The sequence below is a fragment of the Diadema antillarum genome, unplaced genomic scaffold, assembly GCF_040938485.1.
Source record: "Diadema antillarum isolate AM-2024a unplaced genomic scaffold, OU_Dant_1.0 seq00001244_RagTag, whole genome shotgun sequence".
NCBI classification, from domain to species: domain Eukaryota; kingdom Metazoa; phylum Echinodermata; class Echinoidea; order Diadematoida; family Diadematidae; genus Diadema; species Diadema antillarum.
The window spans coordinates 680,092-702,874 of record NW_027272031.1 but is presented as its reverse complement, the minus strand read 5'-3'; the positions used below and the strand labels follow the sequence as shown (position 1 = coordinate 702,874).

The window sequence follows — 22,783 nt, the reverse complement described above, 5'->3', positions numbered from 1 at the left end:
ATTATCGCTTCTCGATTTATTTCACTTACTGCCTACAAATGTTCAACTTTTTCAATCAAGCTACCTAATCATGTTTGGATTGTCTACACAGGTCACAATTTAAACAAAAAAAAAAAAGAGAGAAGAAAAGTAGAAAAAGTGATTTGGATATGTCCACAAGGTGCCAAAATTTATAGATTCCAGTGACCTGCTATAAAATGCATGCAAACAATTCAGATTTTAGTGTTTCTCCTGTCTCCAATGTTCTCCATATAACATCAACTTATCTTTATTTGGTAATGATAGCATAATTCATAGTAGCAGAAATGCATCTATAAGTATAAAATAACATATACTACATGTATTGATAAACGGCTATCCTACTAGCCACTCCTCCGTCAAGTGAATTCTTCGTTCACTCTCTCGTAATCACCATCCATCTCTCCAGTTGACGACGCAAAGCCTGGCTAAGATAAATGGAACGTATTTTGTCTTCGCTTCACGACGATCATATCATACACAGGACCATATTCAAATTTGGTATCAGTTTCAACTACGCTTTAAAATGCTTTTGATTCAAATCATATTCAAGGCTCTAATTCGGTCTATGGGTGGTGTAGTTTATGTGCCATCAATAAGGAATTACCACATCAGTCATATTCTGTAGAATTATACCGAGCTTATCAAAATAGATTTTATCACAATAATAAGAGGGATTACTCCAGTTAAGGTAATCTGACCGGTTGGGGAGACTCAGTGGATGCTAACTTGCTTCAGAGACTAAACTGGCTGAAACTTGACAGAAATAGGGATGGTGATGACAATGATGTGACAATAATCACTCATCTAATCAGAGTGTGTGATGACTATTTTCAACCCATTCTAGTTATACCCTCTCTCTCTCTCCTCCTCCAAATTCGCTCTCTAATAACTCTATCTGTCGCCCCCACCACAACGTCGCTCGGTCCTGTCTCGCTACCCCCACCGCGTCCTCCACTAGGCCATGGTTCCGAAGACGGGGTTGTGACGGCAAATGCTGGGTCCATATTCATCATACTGAGCCTTTGTGTGGGAAGCATTGTAGAACTCGGGCTGCAGGACAGATATGGTGTACAGCAAAGGAAGAAATGGGGAAAAAAAATCATATTAAGCCAATGGGAAGAACAGGAGATGGAGAGAAAAAAAAAGCTGTCAAACGTTCAGGGGGAAAAAAAATCCAATCACCATCAATTACTGAATGCAATACATATTTCGCAAAGTTTTTATTTCTGCGAATTTTGAAGGTCAAGAGCTGTTTGTGAAGTAAAAACATGTGAAAATAACAAGTCTAATCCCAACACAAATGTGACTTGTAAGCACATACTTCTCCGTTCATTACTCCATGATCGCAAATTCAAACACTCGCAATGTTGTCGGGAAGTCGTCATTTGCAAAAAATTAGACTCACTTAATACATGGCATATACGGTTATCATCACAAAAAGATCAGGTTGATCAGGATGAGAGCTATGTCCTCTATTGAACAAATTTAGAAGTCAAGGTATAAATTGTAAGTCATCCAGTTGAAAACAGGGAAGTGACTGCCGAAGACAGGCTGGTGTAGACAGATTTTCATTTGTTGATGTTGGAGACCCTAGTGGCCACTACATACAGGTGGATGTTGTATACAGGTAGCTGCTACATAGGTGGGATCTTGCTGTGTATGAAGACACACAAATGTATCTTCACTACAAACTAGAGCAAACATCTCAATATCACTACAAAACCAGAAATATTTGCTCGACTACCGGTAATTTTTGGCCCTCGGCCAGGTATCTGAGATGAATTTCCTACATTTAATTCCACGAAATCAAAATACAAAAATAGTATTACACATAATATGTACAAAATTTGCATGCTTTTATTTTCCACTTCTACAGTACGGCTTTGGTAACATTCTGTAAACTTATGTTGTAACTTGACTCAGCTTACCGTGGAAGCCAGCATGCTGCCTCCAAACCAGACAGCATACCGCTGCATGTGATGGGTGATAACTGCCGTCTCAATGGGCTTGGGCTAGGGGGGAAACAACACGGAGAATAAAGACATCTGATTGGCTGCAGCAGGACTTATCTCTTCATGCATAAACAAATGACTTCATAATGACGGCAGCTCATGAGGCAATAGCCAATCAGCTTCAAGCAGGGGCCACGGAAGTGTGGGGGGGGGGGAGCTACAGCCCCCTCCCCTCACATACATGTTCACACACTTTTGGCTCTCGGGAGAAAAAATCAGCAAAAATTATTCAAAACACAAGAAAACTCATGACTTTGCGGGGATCTACCCCTAAGATTCTTCTTGTCAATATACTCAAAAACGTTCCTCTGTCCCATCAAGCATTTATTTATTTACATGAATGTAATTGATTTCTTTAATTCCGTTTTATGAGAAGTCCTCTACTGCTAAAGCAGAAAGAAGTGGACAAATAAAAGACGTCCAGCAGAGTCTCCAAGCTTCAGCTACCAAAGGCTCTGCTTCACAAACATATGATCAAGAGTGACTTCCATAGTAGTCTGTACTCATCTAGGTCATCATCTTTACATGACCTCAGTCAAATCCTACATACGTCAACACACTGCGAGGCATGATGTACACGCTTACCTTAAGTCTGCCGCCACTGAGCTGCTCACTCAGCTTCAGACGACTGTCAACGATCTTCTGGACGTCACGCTTCAACCGTCTGCCGAAGTCACGGAACATGGTGGAGCCACCAGAGAGGACAATGTTCTGAAGGGTGAGGGGGAAGCAGAAAAAAGAAAATATTTCGTTTCTTACTCATGTATGAAGGACACTTTCCTGTGTTTTGCGATTCATCCTACACTGATTAAAAAGGTAAGCAGGAAATAGGGTGAGATACTTCTATATCAGCTAATAGCCTCATAGTACGGTCTGCTATGTCGAAATATTGGATCCCGTGAGATTTTCGTGCCAAAATTGATTTTTTTAGCTAACTTGGTCAATTTGGGGGTGCTGAATCCAAAAAACTTTGGTTCCATTTTTTTCGACCACGTCTTCAGCCGCCATTTTGAATTTCAAAATGGCCGCCATAGCAAACTGTATTTTGACCCAGATCTCATAATGTGCGCATCATGGAAGGTGCAAATTTGATGCAAAAAGCATGTTTATAATGTCAGACATTGTGATACACCATTTCCTGATATTGTAGATTGTTTTGATACAATTTGAGGGCTGCCATCTTGAAATTCAAAATGGCCGCCATAGCTAAATGCACTTTTACCTGTATCTCAGGTTGTAAGCATTATGGAAAGTATAAATTTGGGCCAAAAAGCATGCTTATGATGTCAGATATGCTAATATATACATATTTGTTTTAAATGATGGATAATTTTGGTTGGCGGCCATCTTGAAATTCAAAATGGCCACCATAGCAAATGTAATTGGGCCTATATCTCATATTGTATGCATTGTGTAAGGTTCTAACTTTGGCAAAGAGCATGCGTTTGCTATCATACTTTCTGAAACATCTTTATCTGAAATGATGGTCCATTTTGATATCATAGGTGGCCATCTTGAAATTCAAAATGGCCGCCATACCAGAATGTATATTTCGACCCGTATTTCATGCTTTAAACAATACAGAAAGTTCACATTTCGGGCATAAACCGGGCTCATGATGTTGAACATTCAGATGTACTTTGATCCCCTCCCTAAAATGGCAGATCATTTTTGAGGCTGCCATTTTATCATTCAAAATGGCTGCTTTTCAGCTAATATCTGTGGTCGACAAGCAACTTTTAGGCATATCAATGTTTATGGTGGTGTACATTGTACATTATTTTACAAACACAGACACACACACATAAACATATACATTCTGTAATAATGGATTATTCGCATTGGCTGCCACTCATGAAATTCAAGATGATTTCGACCCATATTTGGTACTGTAAGATCTTTACCCTGCAAACTCAAGCATGCTGGAGCACTTTCATGTAGGACCTATGTGTAAGTCAATCACTTCAATAAATAGTGTTATCATTGCATAGGAGGGACTGCTTCCTGTAGGTACACTGCCATGTTGAAATGCAAAATGGCTGCCATGGGAAACATTCCTTTAAGAGCATTGCATTTGGGTAAAACTTATGAATGGGAAATCATGTGATTCTGGTGTCAAAGCAAATGACTTTCAAAAGTGCCTCAATAACTGTGTCTGGGTGACTAAATGCCCCCATTTAGACGATTTGGTTGTAGAACTTAAATAAACAATATTAGCCGTGTACTGGAAAATTTATTGGAAATTTACTTTAGTTAATATCTTCTAGGCTCATTCCCTGCATGTGTTCTTAAAGTCACAGCACTTGTATATAGGGCTGTACACAGGGGAGAATTGGTTCTAAATTCTTCCAGAAACAATGACTTTTGCATTTCTTGTCATTATTATGAACATGATAATGAATTATGTGGCTACCGTTGGTGTAGGAAGCTCAAAGCATTTAATTGCACAGTTTATGTATATCCGCTGGAAATAACTACAATGTACCATATTAAATTCCCCTGTATAGTAGAGGCACAAATTAGGTTTTGAAGGTTTACAAGGTTTGTTCTCTGGATGTGTTGTATCAAGACTCTACGAAAGCAAAGCGGGAGATTGTCCAGGTTGAAGTCATCCACGCCCAACTTCTGGAAGGCATGGACTGTGTCATTGGACATTCTGCATGATTCAAGGCTTAGAGAATTCTTGATCCATCTGCTCTTTGAGACATCCTCAAATTTTCAACTTCATCCTGTGCCATGAAAGGCATGACCAAGCAGACCTTTGTTTTTCGCAACAATTTGCAGAACATAATCTCTCAACATTGTCAATTGTACTTAATCATCTCCCCTTTTCCAGTGATGGAGCAGACAACATGCGATGCAGTATTAAAAGTAAAGCAAAGATCCATTAGGAGAATGAAAATGTCAGTGTCTATACGTAATAATCATCAATATCTCTGAAATTCCCTGTTGCTCTTGAAGTAGCATTTAATACATGCAACGGAATGAGGATATCTTCTTCCTCATTGTGACGGGTGACGGCTCCCATAGGCATCTTTGATGAACCTTTTGTTTCTTTTTTTCCCCCGTTCTGTGTCAGATGGAATTGACTGATCAGTATTTCAACTTTCAGGCTACTTGGCTCAGTTTTGTGGGTTTCTAAGGCATGGGTATGAAAAATGAACCTTTGTTAGTCAGAATGAGGAGAAGGCCATAAATTGTGAGATGAAGAGTGATTGTGGAATTACTTGATAGAACATTAGAACTTATAACTTCCGATAATTGTATCCTCCAGTAATGACTGGATAATGACAGGTCTATCAGACTGTTGTGCCGGTAGAAGTGTTATAAGAAGGTAGTGGTCTTCTTAAGCTTAGTGACTTTTGATCCAATCTTACATCGTAGATTTCAATTGCAAGAGCTGAATGACTGGCCTTTCTCATACTATCCCAGACAGATTTTTTTTTTAATTCTTTCAGATACAAATTCTTAGTAAAGAACATGAAAACATCCATTTTCATCTCTGTCTAGAATATCCTCCTTGAATGTTTCTGATACCTGATTGCCAAACACCACGTTCATCAGTTTCAATGCAGTGATAATTTTTGAGATTACCCTCGTGTGATGGAGTTCTAAATTGTTGAGGAATTCTTATGCATCCAAAGTGCCACAGAACTGAGCTATTATTGCTCCTTGGTAGTTTTAGAGTCATTGGCGGTACAGCAGTAAGCATCTTGGAAGTCTTGATAATTGAGGATGACCCACACAAGGGCAATCAGGAAAAACCTACTCATTGGCATTCCTTATTCATTCTGTGTTATTCCAGAAATACATCCAGCAATTATGAGCTCCCTGATGAGTTGTTGTATTTTGTGGTCAACAAACAAGCTTGTGAATGGGATGCCTGGTAGGGTGACCATGGCATTTCTTGACATTGCGAGACTTTTCCGTGTTTGTCTTCATTCTCTCAAGGCAGCATCAAGTTTTTGAAGATCACCTTTAATTGTATCAATGCTTACTTTTGTACAAATATTTAATAACTGGGATTGAATGTAACTATTGACGAGGTTCCACGAAACCAAATAATGTTTTGCCTATAAAAAGAGGCAAAAACAAATCACGTGTAAGCGAATCACATACCCGCTTGGCGCTATATGGGACGTGGGATGTAACGCTTACACGCTTGCCCACACTTATGGGAAATGGTATGGGACCCCTCCCCTCCCCCCTCCCCCCCACACACACACACAGTTTTTGCCCCTCAGGATGGCTTGATGACATCATTGGAACCTCGTCCTTACAGTCTGAATTTATGGCGGCCATTTTGAATTAAGAGATGGCTGTCGTTCTGCGTGACCTGAACGTGAATTCGGTCTAAGACAATTTTGGCAAATTTATCTAGGGCGCTTACCACAGTATCATATGTTTTTCTATGGCCACCATCTTGAATTTCAAGATGGTGGCCTATCTAATGATCGACAATAGGAAACAGCTGTATTGGAACGTTGGACACCACTAGCATGTCTATTACTGAGAATTTGATGCTCCTACAATAATTGCAACATGAGATATGGGTAAAAACGCTATGGCGGCCATTTTGAATTTCAAGATGGCAGCCCAGAAATTGTATCAAAACAAGTCACAATAACAGAAAATGATATATCAGAGTGGCTGACATCACAACCATGCATTTTGCACCAAATTTGAAGCTTCTACAATGCTCACTGCATGAGATATGGTTCAAAATACTGTTTGCTATGGCGGCCATTTTGAAATTCAAGATGGCAGCCTACAAATTGTATCAAAACAATCCACAATATCAGAAAAAGATATACCAGAGTGTCTGACATCACAACCATGCACTTTGCACCAAATTTGAAGCTTCTATAATGCTCACTTAATGAGATATGGATAAAATTACAGTTTACTATGGCGGCCATTTTGAAATTCAAAATGGCGGCTGAAGACGTGGTCAGAAAAAATGGAACCAAACTTTTTTGGATTCAGCACCCCCAAATTGACAAAGTTAGCCAAAAAAATCAATTTTGGCACAAAAATCTCACGGGATTACATAGTAGCCTCTACTATCATGGATGTCAAATGTTTTTGTGTGGTCTGTAAATTATTTCATGACACTGAGAAAAAACTTGCTAGTATCTCTTTACGTTTTGAGTTACACTATAACTCCTTTCTAATGGTAAAATGACCTAATTTTCAAGCATTCTTCTTTTCTGTATGAATTAAACATCGGCTGATGAAGAAATAAGAATCAGGAAAAAAAAGTGTGATCTGGGGACCAAATTTTTGTTGGCAACTGAAGGTTCCTGTTCACTGTTAAAGAAATGCAAACCTGGTCAGCTTGCACATGTTCAGAAATAGCACACGTGCTGAAGCTTGTGCAAATTTTGCAAGGAGTCGCAATTTATGACAGCAAAATGAATGTAAAAGTTTTTGCCTGCATAATCAATGACACGAAGCATACTTGTAATGTTTTCAAGCTTGGCAATTCTCAAAAGTTTCATGTTTCTCATAAGGCTGTCAGCTCCAAAAAAATGATGAACTGACCTTGTAGAGCGGCCGTCTGACGTCAATGGGACAGTTCTGGATTACAGTGTCCACAATCTCTGAGATCGGTGTGGTGAAATCTGGGTTGGAGAACTGTAGGTGGAAAGAGAAGATGGAACACAGAATTCAGTGGACATGCACGGAGCACTCACTTCAAAGGTTCTGGTCTGTGATCTGGCATTGATCTTGTTATTTTCACTCAAAATATCATGATACAACACTCTCATCTATTTGTTACTATGGAATAATGCCATAACATTTTCATTCCAGAACATTTATGTGAGAAACCACTTATAATGTACAGGACAACCTTTCTCTGCAATAGAGCATACCTAAGCCTCTTTGAACCATCACAATCTCCACTACCACCATCTTCATCCTAATTACATGTACCATCACCATTACCAGCACTATCAACACTATGACCACCACCAGATACCATCACTGACACCACCACTATCACCATTATCATCATCATCTCCATCCTCAACACCACCACAACCACCACTTTCACTATCATGACTACTATAAACCATCATCACAGTCATCATCATCATCACCATCACCTTCACCATCATCATCATCATCATCACCATCATCATCATCATCATCACCATCATCATCGTCATCACAACCATCAACAACACCATTACCATCATCTCCATCACCACCACTACTACCACAATGATGATCATCATAACCACCAATATTACTACCACAACCTCCCTCATTGTCATCACCCCCATCATCATGATTTTCATTGTTATCTTCATGTTCGCAATAATCATCATATTGTTGAAATCACTAGTATGAGTCAACATCAACAGCACCGGTCCTTACCTCAGGGTGGAAGAAGATTTCTGGTCCGAGGAACCTCTCGTAGGCCACATCAACGCTGAACTTCTGCTTCGTGATAGAGTTCACACCATCATACTTCTTGATCCATTTAGCAGGATCTGAGTCATATTTGGCAAATTCCTTGGCGATGTCTGGACAGATGTAACCCCATCGTTCCTAATAAAGAAATTCAAAAATTAAAATCTCTGTACCTAAACTCTCTCTGCAAAACAAAACAAACGAACAAACAAAAACGTCCCTTTATTCTTATCCTACCACTTTGTCCTTCACTGCACCATTTTGGGATGCTCCTTGAAATTTTCAGGAATTATTTAAAAATACTTGGGTTATTCTGATTTGATCTGCACTTCTTCGGAACAAGCATCATCCCCCTGTACTGAATTGAGATTAAAGCAACATCAGCACAGTTCAAAACATGTCTAACAAGATAGACTCTCCAACAAAGACATACCAAAATAAATTTTCACAGCTCAGAGAGAAAAACAACAAATTAAAAAACCCAACAATGCTTGAACTTTTGATGGCCACATTAGAAGTGAGTGCACTCAAAAAATGCAGAGCTGTTGTCCTTTTTTTTTTTTTATAGCTAGGAATTTAACAGCATATTTGTATTTCTTACATCATGCTGATATTGGTTAAGAGTATTGGAATAAAAAAGAAATATTCCTAAGTTGAAACATAAAATCATATGACCTTGCACATATGTAATATATATAATAGCAAGATTCTGTCCACAAACCCATATGCAATGGAAATCTAACACTCCCAATATATTATGTCTGCTGCCCTCTATAGACGAAATCTGGTGAGATATGAAGAAAAGTATCCATGAGAACATTATCGAGAGATTGGTTTGACTGGTAGGATGTGAGGGTGGGGTGTTCCCTCTCCAACCACCCACCCACCTTGATTGCCTTGGCTGTCTCCAGGGACTGCTCTGGGGGAATACCCGTCTCTCGCTCCCTCAGCAGCTGCTGCACAAAGTATGTGATGTCACGCCCAGCGATGGGGATGTGTTTGATACAGCTCCCAATGACGTACCCCTCCGCCTAGGGGACAAGGCAAAGACACACCCAATATGGCTGAAAATACTCATACTACATGTAAAGATCATTATACAAAGGTATATTTCAAACATTAAACTTCAGGTCACAACCCTTAAAATTTATCCATCCCTTGTATATGAATACAAGGTTTCAAATAATGAATCTGATACATTGTCAATCAATTCTATATTATTGTCACCATGCCTAGACCCTAAACATTCACAAATCAGTGATAATGTTTTTGCTAATACAAGCAAGTCAACAGTTTAACAGTTTACTCATCACTAATGAATAATCAAGTAAGCTCACTTATGTACCAGTATGCTATTTGTAGAACAACAGTCATAGGAGCATACTGGTACATGCATACACACAATATAAAGTAGCACACATCACAAATACATGCAGAATGACTCCAGATATACATGTAGGTATTCAGGTAAAAGAGAAAAATACTGATAGCATATCATATTTTACATGGGTTAAATGATTCAGTTTGCAATGAGAACCACACCAAGTCCTAGGACTCAGTTCACAAACACACACACACACACACACACACACACACACACCCACTCAACAAGTTTTCACATGCACACAAAGACAACAAGTCTTCAAACACAGACACAGACACACACAGCACATCCAACAAGTTTTCACACACTCTTCCACCTACCACTGGTATAACGTGAGTAACACCATCTCCACTGTCCACCACAATACCGGTCAGGGATCTCTCCGACTGCTGTCTAGACGTCCATGAGGCTGCTAACGCTAGCACAGCCTAAGTGGAAACATGAAGAATTTGATTACAGGGATGTAATCAGAATACATCTTGAAATCAGCCATTTTTTCAGCATGCGTGGCCTACATGCTACAATTAAATCAATACAACTGCTTTCATCACAAAATAATGGCATCTAAATTTTTTTCTGAAATGTTTTTCTGACAAGGAAATTGCAACCACATCACTATGGAGGTTCTTACTTTACAAACTCACTTGGTGTACTGCCAAGGTCTTAGAAACATTGTCTCCAAGAGAACTTTTTGTCTTTGCAAAAACAGTCTATTAGCCCTTAAAAAAAGTAGCATCTGTATAGAGAATGTAATCATTGATCTCATCAGATTAAAAGCAGTATGGGAAAGTTCAATTGTTCAACAAAGCATGCCAAGCAGGTACAAAATTATGAGATCTCCTTTAAAAGACAAATTAGCTTGTAGACTATTGAAAAGTTCCCAGATGTGTAGTCACTAGTTTTTATACATTATGCAAGTGTGTCTCTGCTGTTACAAAGAAATTACGCATCATGCTGTGATTTATATGAATACAAATGCTCCCTCTGTGTGTAAAGAAACAATTTACAGACATACTCTGGTGGTGCTTTCTCACTGATCACATGGAATCAACTCATGACTGTCAGGTAATTTTACCAATAGAAGTCTGATCTCAGCGATGCTAATTATCCATCTTCCTATACTCTTATGTTACCAATAATGGTCCTAGAAGCTAAATTGTCGTCTAACCAATGCTGGTAGTGCTGTTCTCTGATCAAAGATACTCTATCAATCTCATTCATGCTGGTTTCAATTACAGTAATGATTGTCTATATGCAACAATTCCGCCAGAAGACTAAGCCTCTACATTTCATGCCTAGATCACATCACATCAAATCACATACCTTTGTCACAAATATCTGCAACTGACTTGTGCAGGAATTTCTTTATGTAGCATGTATTACTGAGTATTCATATGACCAATATGCGGTACTTACTTGGACGGCGATGTAGAGACCCGGAATGTTGAAAGACTCAAACATGATCTCCGCTAGATACTCTCTGTTCTCTGGCGTGTTTAGAGGAGGTTCCGTCTGATATGGAAATAAAACAATTGCACAGGGCAGGTCAATGTACAGGTCAAGGGTCGGATGGCAGCCAATACAGGCAATAGAAAGGCATTACAGAAAAATCACTGAAAATATTGGATGTTGGTCTTTGTATATGTAATGCTTCCGATTAACCAGTTTAAACATCAATTTCAGGCTACTTAGCCCTAACCTTCGATTAACAATCTATTGCTACCTCTACAAGATACACCTGTAATTAACAGGCAAGAAAAACACTTAACAATTTTACATTCATAGAGAAGATACATGTATCTGGCAGAGTCTAAATAAATCTTTGAAAGTGCATCTAGACAAAGAGAATTGAAATTTTATGAAACTATGTAATTCAACAATTTGCACCTCATAGCATATAAAGGAATAAAAATTGTAAAGCCAATAATCATATTGATTGAAGTTGGTGATGTGAGAAAGGTGATATTTATAGTTGGAGGTGGTACTGGATGCTTACCAAGAGAAAATAGTGATCTTCTGGTTCTGCTCGGAGATATTTGAAGATGCTCTGCTCAAGAAACCTTTCCATCAAGTCCCAGTCTTCCACGATACCATGACGGATTGGATACTGGGTGTGATTAGAGGAATAGGAAGTACATTGTACATTGTATGTCTATCCCCTGTCTGTATTTTCATGGTGCCGTAAATAACCCTTTCAGAAACAAACTTACATTGACTCTACAAAGATATGAACATATTTGAATCATGCTAGGTACTCAGTATGCAGTATAAAATACAATTTACTAGTATATTATCATTTTCAGAAATTATGCAAGCAAATGTGACACATTACATAAAGTGTATGAAAGAAAACAATACAGGCAAAATCACCACTTGAATTCAAATATCAATACTGGTATAATGAAATGGAAATCGAGTGGATGGATAACTGCATACCTTGCAGGCATAATTTGGCTTGTCAATGGCCTCATCACCAATGAAGAAATCCAAATCATCAACGCCCCGCCCCAGTCGGCGTGCTGACTGGTCACCAACTTTGGCTGACTCTTTGATAGCGATCGCTGTGGGATGAAGTCAACATGAGATTGTCAAAACCTTCATCAAATTTCAGGATTATTTACCAGCAAAGAAGGCACCGTTTTACAAGAAAGCCTTTGCACATGAGCAGTAAATAAAGAAAAGTCTGAGCAAACTCAGACATAAAGATCACAATATCCTAGCGATATCGGAAGGACAGTGTAGGAGAAAATCTGCTGGTTTTCATGAGAAGATAAATCAGTGAGAAATGATTCATAAGGAAAACTGGATGTACGGGTACTCTAAAAACTACTTGATAATCATCTGTGGCAGCTATTCAGTGATTTTGATATATTTGCTATTAAAGGACAAGTTCACCTTCAGAAACATAAGGATCGAGAGAATGTAGCAATATTGGTAGAACACGTCAGTGAAAGTTTGAGGAAAATCAGACAATCCGTTCAAAAGTTATGAATTTTTGAAGTTTTTGTGCAGTAACCGCTGGATGAGAAGACTACTGCAGTGTATGTATAACTTAGATGTCACATGCGTACAACAATATAAGGAAAATATAAAGAGAATTTCACAAAATTCCATCTTTTGACAAAAGTACACATTCCCCTGACTCGTTACCGACAAATGTTATGGGTAATATTATTCCCCCCGCCTTTAGAAAGAGGCAAGTCAAGTGCTCTCTTATTATGCGAAAAAAGTGAAAATATGTTGAAATTTCTTTTACATTTTCTTTATACTGTTGTACGCATATGACTCACAAGCTGTAGTACTCTCCTCATCCAGCGGTTCCAACACAAAAATTTTAAAACTTCATAACTTTTGCATCGATTGTCCAATTTTCCTCAAACTTTCACTGATGTGTTCTACTATTATTGTTGCATTCTCTCAATCCTTATGTTTGTGAAGGTGAACTTGTCCTTTAAGCTTGTATTGGTATATATGTCATATATGTCATATTATATGTCTTGCTTGGTTTATTATGTCAAACGACCTTGCCAATGTTATTATTTTTACTGGCTGGTTCCTTCTGTGCCACTGCTTTCAGCCAACTGACTTCCTCTAACAGTTCATTCTCCTTCAATGGCAACAACTGAAGTCCATGAATAAGTTTTGGCCTAACCATGGTTTACATTCCTCCATGTTGTCTGCTTTATCACATATCAAAACAGTCACCATTTCTAACTACTCTTTGCCTATCATCAAATCCAATTTCCTCCTTCTTTGCTTGTATCTGTCATTGGACATTTCCTCTTTCTCTCTCCCTCTATCTCTCCCTTTATTGGTCTTCTAGCCATTTGTTTCACATTCTTTTAACCAATACTAAACTGACAAAGTGAAAGCAATTAACATCACTCTCAGAAGGTATGGTATTTGTTATAAAGCATTCAACTACAACTGAAAGCATTCAACTACAACTGAAACATTCATAAGTGACCATTGCATGGATATTGCCACTGTATCACTTCCATCTAATTATGAACTTTGTTGGGGGGGGGGGGGAGGGATTGTAACCACTCAACTCTGTTAATTGTCTTTTAGAATTCAATTTTCATTTCAGAGTAATTAGATAATACGATAAGAGTACAGTAATAGATACACTATATACATTATAAGTAATACTGTAGATGAACAATGGTATCAGATGATAACTTGAAAAGCATATTGTCTGAATGGCAGAATGCATGATACACAATCTTGGCATTTGTCATCTATGTATAATAAAACAAATATGCAGTACTTAAATTATAGACATGAAACATGCAGAAGTAAAAACAATATGCATTTGCAATCATAGTATTCACTAATAGGCAACAGACTTATTAACAGACAGAGAGACACACACACAAACTTTTTACTAAATTGCAATAATACTGAGAGATTTTCTGGATACGACAGAGTCTCTAAGCTAAATTATCAAACAAGACTCTTATATGGGTCTAGCGCTAACCTGAGCTGTGCACTTCACTTTCATGGCACTATACCTGAGGCAAACTATTTCTAAAAGTCTTGACATTCAGTGATTGCTATAGGCCCCCTAGGGAACATCCTCCTGATTCAGGGTATTTAGGGCCCTGCCCTCTAGGCCCTCTAGGCCCTTTAGGAACACCACCACCACATACACATACTATATCACCCCCTCCCCCCCCCCCCCCCCCCGCCACATTATTTATGATTCCTGCCAAACTTTGCTGTAAAAATCCAGCAACAAGATTTCAAAAAGAATTATCCCAGCGCATCACTCGAGCCATTCGGCTCAGGTGCACTAAAGGTCTGTTTAAATAATAATGACAACTTTAATGATACATATAAACTAGAACTAGAAATGCACTCGGAGAGCAGAGACCTCCGCCAAGCAGCTCATTTCCACCTGTATACACGCATGCTGAAAATTACCCTATTTCCCAATGATAAAATCCTCATATCAGCGTAGTGCATGCTGCGCCTCAAGTGCGTGCTCAGTGTACGTATAAAAACCTCAAATACACCCAGCTTGAACTAATTTGTTGGCCCTATTTGCCAATGACAATCCTAAAACAAAAATCAATAAAAGATTCCTGGATCCCGACTGTAGTCGGAGCTATCAAAATTTTAATAATCTCTTCTATCCCATGTGCTATTATTGACTTCTCCTCTATTAAAGTTTTACCCAAACCTTTTCACAATTTTTGAGATATTTTGTATACAGACAAACAAACCAACACCAGCAAAAAAGAAATAACCTCCTTGGTGGAGGTAATAATAATAACTAGAAAAGCACTCCGAGAGCACAGACCTCCGCCAAGCAGTTACTTTCCACTGATGATCTTGCTCTTCCATAGAGATAAGTGATTTTCACCTACTGAACAATCGCCCGATTTCCCAATATAGAAGCCTTTGTTACGTCATAAGCCCTCAGATGCGCAGCGCGCCTCTCTCCATTAGAAACTAGAGCACGCACTTTAGTGCGTGCATGCAAGCCTCAAATACGCGCAACCTGATCTCCCAAGTTCATTGACCCTATCTATCAAAATATCAAAATCCTTCATAAATCCCCCAAGAATTATCGGATCACTAACAAAAGTTAATCGTTTGTTACTTGTGCCATTCTCAACATTTTCTGCAAGTTTCATCCCAATCCGTTAACTACTTTTTGAGTTATTTTGCACACGGACACACAAACGAACGAACCAACCAACCAACTAACAAACAAACCAACGGTAACAAAAACATAACCTCCCCCTTGGCAGAGGTAATAACAGACACAATAACGAACACAACAACACACAAATACATACATACATACATACATACATACATACATACATGTGTACATACTGATTACTCTCTGGTTTGCACACTGTACTTACCTGACGGCATTATAAACTGGGGTTCTGTATTTCCTGCATATCCCAGCTTACAGTACCTGATGCAAGAAATACAAATATGTTATACCTCAAAGTCAAACAACTGATAGACAACCAACTTCTATCGTCAGTACTTTCTTGTGTTCTCCTTTCATCCCCAGAGGCACAGTGTTATATGAGACTTGAAATGAATTAGCAGTATAAATGATTACGCAGGACAGAATTTCCTAACTTGAATTTGATTAGCAATGTTAGCTGATGAATGCTACTTCAAATGGTATCCTGTACACTTTTATGGAAGAAAGCAGTGACACAAAGATTGTTCGTGTAGCAGTGGTATGAAATATGCAGAGCAAATTGCAATGCCATGTACACCAGGAAAATTATTCACTTTATCTGTCATAGTATAGCAATTTTCACTTTATCTGTTATACTATAGTAATTTCACTTTATCTGTTATAGTATAGTTTATCATATTAAATCAGTTTCAGTGATCAATCCTTAAATTACAAATTCAACTCCACATCAGAGTAATTTCCCATGTGCAAATGTAACACTAACAACTTGCAGGACAATACTATAATGGCATCATTTTGGTCATAAGATAGAGCCAAATGTGACAAATTGTCATTGAGAAGTTAATTTCAAAACAACTTGAACAATTTTCATATGTTAGCAATAAAAGAATCAGAGACTGTTATCTGGACTCTAAACATGGTCACTTTACAAGTACAAACAGTCAAAGGTTTATTAATCCTTTCTAGAAACAACTGTCAAACCATAAGGTGGTATGTAGTTAGTACACAGAATATTTCACCTCTCTGGGCCATAAATAAAGAAAAACTACCGTAATGCATAAGACATCAACATTAAGAAAAGAACAGAAATGACACATAAGTGCACAAATAATGCCATATAATTTGTAATAACATGCATGACAGTGTCCGATATGAGACAACTCAAATGTTACAAAGTTCACACTTAATAAGGTCCAAAGGAACAAGATTCTATCAACTGTCACAATCAATAATGCATGATCATACAATTCACAACTGTTAAATCACTTTCGCTTTTTAAATTATTTTGGATTTTTACCAATGATCCATATACATTCCACATAAAATAGCATTGAAAGTGAGGTATTTCAGAGGGATGCAGGGTGATTTGTAAGGCCAAGTCAAATAACCGCAATGATCCTTGGGATTTTGTATTTTTGTGCCTTGTGCTGTGGCAGTGAAATAATGCAGAGTCTTCACCAAAGACAAAGAGACGACATCTAGATTCTACATGACGACATCAGTGCAGTGGGTCCCATTTCATTAAAAAAGTTGCTATGATAGCAACTCTTGCTGGCGTAGCAATTATCATGGCAACAACAAGAATCCAGCTTCCTGATTAGCATGGCTGTTTGCTACTGGAAGTTGCTATTCTGGCAAGAGTTGATAGGTCCCTGATTCTGAGTCCTGAGAACATGTGTCTTTCAATTCAACTTTGCATGTATTAAATTTAGATCTTGCATTTCCTTGTCAGCATGTGCTGTTCGATGGCACACCAGCTAACACAGCCTAGGCCTAGGTGCCACTTCATCTGTCCAGATCCCGTATCGTAATACAGTGCATAATTATCACTACCAATGACACTAACTTATAAGCTTACAATGTAGCTTGCACATCCACATATCACATGCAATATCCTACTACACATCACACGCAACACATAAAGCAATGGGACTATTAATCAACACGGCACGAATGGGAGTTGCCCGTCCCTCCCCAGAACCCGGCATAACGTAAATCATGTAACCTTGGGGAACATTGCGAGAATTTTCAGCTACCACTTACCCAGTCCCTGGGTCGATAACGCATGCAGGTAACCTGCCAGCCATGATTCAGGAACAATTCTGCACCGTGGACGCAGAGAAATTAGATTTTAGGGCCGTAAATTGCTTCCCTGAATAAAGTACAAGGAACTGACTTGGCTTGCATAGGCGGAAGATGTGCAAGTGAAGATTTCGCTTCCTGAATGCGTCTTGAATGGTCATAGATGGCGCTCAACCACTTGTCACACTACACAAGTACTACTGGACCGGTTAGTCTTTTTTGTTATCGGGAGGTATTATAATCCACCTCAATAAACTTCAGGAGATTGCAGTTTGACAGGGGGGTCTATTCCACCTCCCTGATTTGACCCTAAATTAATCTTGCCTGCAATCATGACCTCCCTGAATGTCTAAAAAATCTACTTTGATAGGGCTCCAATCATGGAATATTGTGACGTATCAACTTGTACAATTAAATTGTGTTTTGTCCATCCCTGAAACCACAGATACATGTAAAAAAAAAATAAAAAATTAAAAAAATGTTATTTCATTAATTAATTCATTTATTCATTTTCATTTTGAATGAAGAGTATAATGTACAAGACATTGTTTGTTGTGTCTCCAAATTTCTACTTCTTTGATCTGCACACAGGTAATCTTCGTGCCTCCGAGGCCGATTCCTTCCAATTTCTTTTTGTCTCTAACAGAGAAATTAAATTCAATCCACCTGCTCATGGAAGGAGGGAGGGGGGGGGGGGGGTAAGGATGATGGGGGAATCATTCTCTTTACATGCTCCTATTGGAGTCAATACTTTGTTCTGTTGGGGTTAATGCCCATGAAATTTTTAATGGCTAGTATATTAGTTTTGAGGGTTTCTTTTACCACTTTTTGGTTTACTTTTAGGGCCTGCTTGCATAATGAAGTGGTGAAAAGCTTCAGAGAAATTAACAAAATCTACATAATTGTGTACGTGGGATGTCAACTATCAGAACACCTTCGCCAATGAAATGATGGGTTGGTCATGTTTCATGCCACAAAAATTGACTTCACCTTTTTCACTGACTGCAGACTTATTACCAGTTTATTAATGCGCACCATGATATAAAATTGGTGATCTTTTCTCGCTTTTCATGGTACCTCTCCAAGTTTATCCACATGCAAGCATGCAGAGAAAGAGTCTTTTCTGAGATGATGAATCTTCTAGCACGAGAGTGATCCCCGTCAACCACTCTTTAGATCCTGGGCCAAAGCAAAATGATGATGATGATAATAATAAAGTAAATAAATGAATAACAATAAACCAGTCAATTATATCTTCACGCATGAAGTCTCCGAACGGCAGCCTCCTTATCAAGCCGAGAATATTCATTAAATAAAGGATAGCCCTATGTGTGTAGTTCAATTGTCTCTGCATGGATTGTTAAAAATGTAAACCTCCATCCTCTCTTTTGGCGGGTCTTTTTATAGAGAGATAATTATTTGACTCCTATATACATGGTCTTGCTTCAATAACTGAATTCTTGTCTGCAATCAGAGACCGGTTACTGCGTATTGCAGAGCCATCATCATGCAGAAATGAGTGTCAACGATGTAGGGAGGAACAGATGCCACACTATACTTACGGGTCTATTCCGTCTTCCTGCCCGACTGGTATACCCAAAAAGACCTGGATGTCTTCAAGAACCAAGCCAAATCCTCCAGCCTGGGAGGCTCGCTACAGCTGAATTCTTGATCCAGCAATTAGTGCAATTTATGTATTTTGAAAAGTGACCGGAGAAAGAGAGTGACACAGGAGAGTGACAATTTCAAAGTCACGTGATCATTTATTTCGCCTGTCAAAGGGCAACGTGCTTTGTCGTCTCCTCAAATAAGTGTTTTGATCTATATAATCATGCATATGGGGGTGGTTTTACTTTGCGATTGTTTGAATTCGTGCAACGATATTTTCATTTCAACTGATTGACAAATTACCCTATACATCGACGTAAATAACTGAATGATATTTTATCGACCAAGGCAACCAAAAAGTTAAACCCTTCGCGTGAAAAAAAGCAACAAATAAAAAACATTGACAACCAACAACCAGCCAACCAGCCAACCAACCAACCACAATAAAAAACAAAAACAAAACCAAAACAACTTACTAACCAACCAACCAACCAACCAACCAACCAACCAACCAAACAAACAAACAAACAAACCAAAGCAAAGAATTTCCTATTTTTTTCCCTCACTGGGATATTTATTATTCTCTTTCATCTGTACACGTATTACATCATATTTCAAAATTAATAACATCATTCTTTTTTCGAATTCAATACAATATGATATACATCAAGAGAAAAGGTGTCTAAAGAGACACCATTTTTTCTGAAACACTTACAACTTATGATTATTTCTTGCAATAAATTTCTCTTTATCATAATATTCCCTTATACTATATTTACATAAATCAAAACGAGGTATCATTTTTTCTTATTTTACAAGCATAAATATCATATCTCGCAAGCATGGTGATACAATTCAACGCCGAATTGTTAATACCCCCAAAACCAAATGATTTATTTTCCGTCGTAAATGTTATTTCTAACCCCGTGTTAACATTAATCCATTCTCTTATACTTCAGCCCATCAACATATTGACACTCACTCAAAAAAATGTATCAAAGTCTCAACATACACATTACAAAATGAACATTCTTTCCTTTCAACCAATTTATTCTATTCAACATCTTATTTGTATATAAAATTCTATTAACTAGTTTAAACTGAAACCATCGTAAATTAACATCTTCCGTACTCTTGAACGGGGCCAACGAAAAAGATTGCCATTTGTTTTCTTCAAGTTATATCAGTTGTCGCCATTTTAAAAATCCATTACATTGATATACACAATTTCTATTCTTTCAATAGTTTTTCAATAGTTTATTTATTTCCATCATCACAAAGAAAAGAAAAGAAAAAGTTGACATAATCCAAAGTGATACATTTTTTTTTAATTTCTCTTACACTCGTCTGATAAAGGATTTTTTTCAATATAATATGAAGTATATACACGAATGATGTCGTAAAAAAGAAACAATGCACTTTGCCATGGCAACAAAAATAGTAAATAATCACAATGATGGAAAACAGTGTTCCACTAAAAAAGCCAAGCTTGTAAGACGTGGAACACTGGAACAAAACAACAACAGCACCAATGTGTTATTCCAATAAGACATATTCATTTTAAATTCTTCTATATACTATTGTACATTTTTCTCATTGATATATGATGCTCATACTATGAACAATTCTTACTAGGATTTTAGAATGCAAACGTATAAACTTAATAACATGTGTGGCACAGATATGGGGGAAAGTGTGCCAGGAAAATTGAACGGAAAGGAAGATATGCAGTCGGCCACAAACAAAACAGCATAATATGTGAACATCCTTTACGATGTTTTATAACCAGTTTTAAAATATCAGGTATAATTGGTTGACAAAACTTTTCCATATTATTCATACTTCCATCACAACCTGCTTTTTTAACCGCATGACATATTCCAAAATATAATCTAAGAAATCAACGTCAACATCATATTTCCTCTTAAAGGCAGTAAATGATAATACATTTCCTTCTTCGTCTAACAAATCTTTAACAAAACGAATTCCTTTTTTATACCACTTTCGTTTGAAAACCGACACATTCCCTATAGTAATTTCCTATATGTTGATATTTGAGATTAAAATGTATTTAAAAAGGTAATGTTTGATTATTAGAATGGCTGCATACGCTTAATCTATCAACTGGAATGATCCAAGTTTACAGTCGTTTCGTATATTTCTGTTGCTGGACGCGATGAAAAATTACTAAGGTACATTCTCATATAATTATAACCAGTGCAGAAAATTTAAATCTATATTACCATGTATAGAGAGAGAGAGAGAGAGAGAGAGAGAGGGGGGGGGGGGGAGAGCGGGTAGATGAGATAGACATAAATATGGCCTGGAGAGATAATCATATACCAGTAACTGCATGTTTCTTTCACTCTTTCGCTCTCAACTATATTACTGAAATGTTCGTCATATACCTGAATGCATTTTAATTATAAGTTCGTCTGAAAGCACACATGCACTGTAAATGATGAAAGAATTCAATGTGTCGACCAGCATCTATAGCCTCAAATGGGGTTTAAGCTTGATATTAGTTCAATTATACCCTCGTACTTTGCTTTCACGTCGATGAAATAACTTGATTCTAACCCAGATGGTTTTAGGGCCTATGAGATTATGGAAAACGAAAAGAGAATTACTTTTTGTCTCAGAACTCTGCGAACCTCAATGTTATTACTGTCTGTTTCTTAAAGCACGTCATATAGATTCATTATAATGCAACATAACAATAAGAATGCAATATTATGCATGTACGTAAAAAATTCAACTCTTGAGTTGTCTTATAACGTACACACATATTCATACACCTATAATCCAGCGGAATAGTGTATAAAATAAAAAAAAAACAGCATGGTGTTTATCCATATGCACTGACAGATAATGTTATTCATTAATTTTGGAATTCGATCAACATAACATGTCTGTTATATCTAGATACATCAGTATTGTATCTATCTATACAAATTTGATTACTCGTAATGTCAGCATGCGTTATGACCCTATCATTATCATAATAAAAGAAAGAATTTTATCAAGATCTTGTGCGGCATGAACACAATGTCGCATGAACATTTTAACAAAAAGTATAAATAATCTTTATTTGTCTAGTGGCGATGACGTTGATAATGTATTGTTCGGCTATCTTCTAAAATTATAAACATTTTACCTTGATCTTGATAGTCTAAACTACTTTTTTTCTTTAAATAATAGATTTCATAATTTATCTTTCTTTCACTATATATTTGATAGCATTAAATCAGTGTTATTCTGGTCTAGGTTGATGGAATTATCCTTTTATTATACGGTCATCATCAACTTGGTCTCGTACAATTATTTAGACTATAATATGATGAGTAATAATACCCAACGTATTACTATACCTTGTTCTGCAGGATGGTAGGAACCTATAGTTTGATTCCTTTTTTTTTTCATCCAACATATTGGCCCTGCAATATATTTAAAAGAATTAAGAAATATCTACTTAGAGCATCATAAAATCACAGCACTCGAATTCGGTTGTTAATAGTTTTGCTTTAAAATACATCAGAGCGACATCAGAATATGATACTGAGTTATTCATTCCCGAGATAT

The 22,783-nt window shown here is 37.5% G+C and overlaps 1 protein-coding gene across 1 annotated transcript; it reads right to left on the bottom strand.

Annotated features, from left to right (window-relative positions):
- Positions 1 to 679: 679 nt before the first annotated feature.
- Positions 680 to 17,701, bottom strand: LOC139745243 (actin-related protein 3-like). Its single transcript, XM_071655648.1, has 12 exons — positions 17,555 to 17,701; positions 15,717 to 15,772; positions 12,274 to 12,398; positions 11,834 to 11,944; positions 11,254 to 11,349; positions 10,158 to 10,265; positions 9,341 to 9,484; positions 8,418 to 8,591; positions 7,578 to 7,670; positions 2,619 to 2,744; positions 1,950 to 2,033; positions 680 to 1,071 (listed from the first exon to the last, which is right to left on the bottom strand). The coding sequence occupies exons 1-12, from the start codon at positions 17,596 to 17,598 to the stop codon at positions 976 to 978; spliced, it is 1,257 nt and encodes a 418-aa protein (XP_071511749.1). The 5' UTR covers positions 17,599 to 17,701; the 3' UTR covers positions 680 to 975.
- Between the last annotated feature and the right edge of the window lie 5,082 nt (positions 17,702 to 22,783).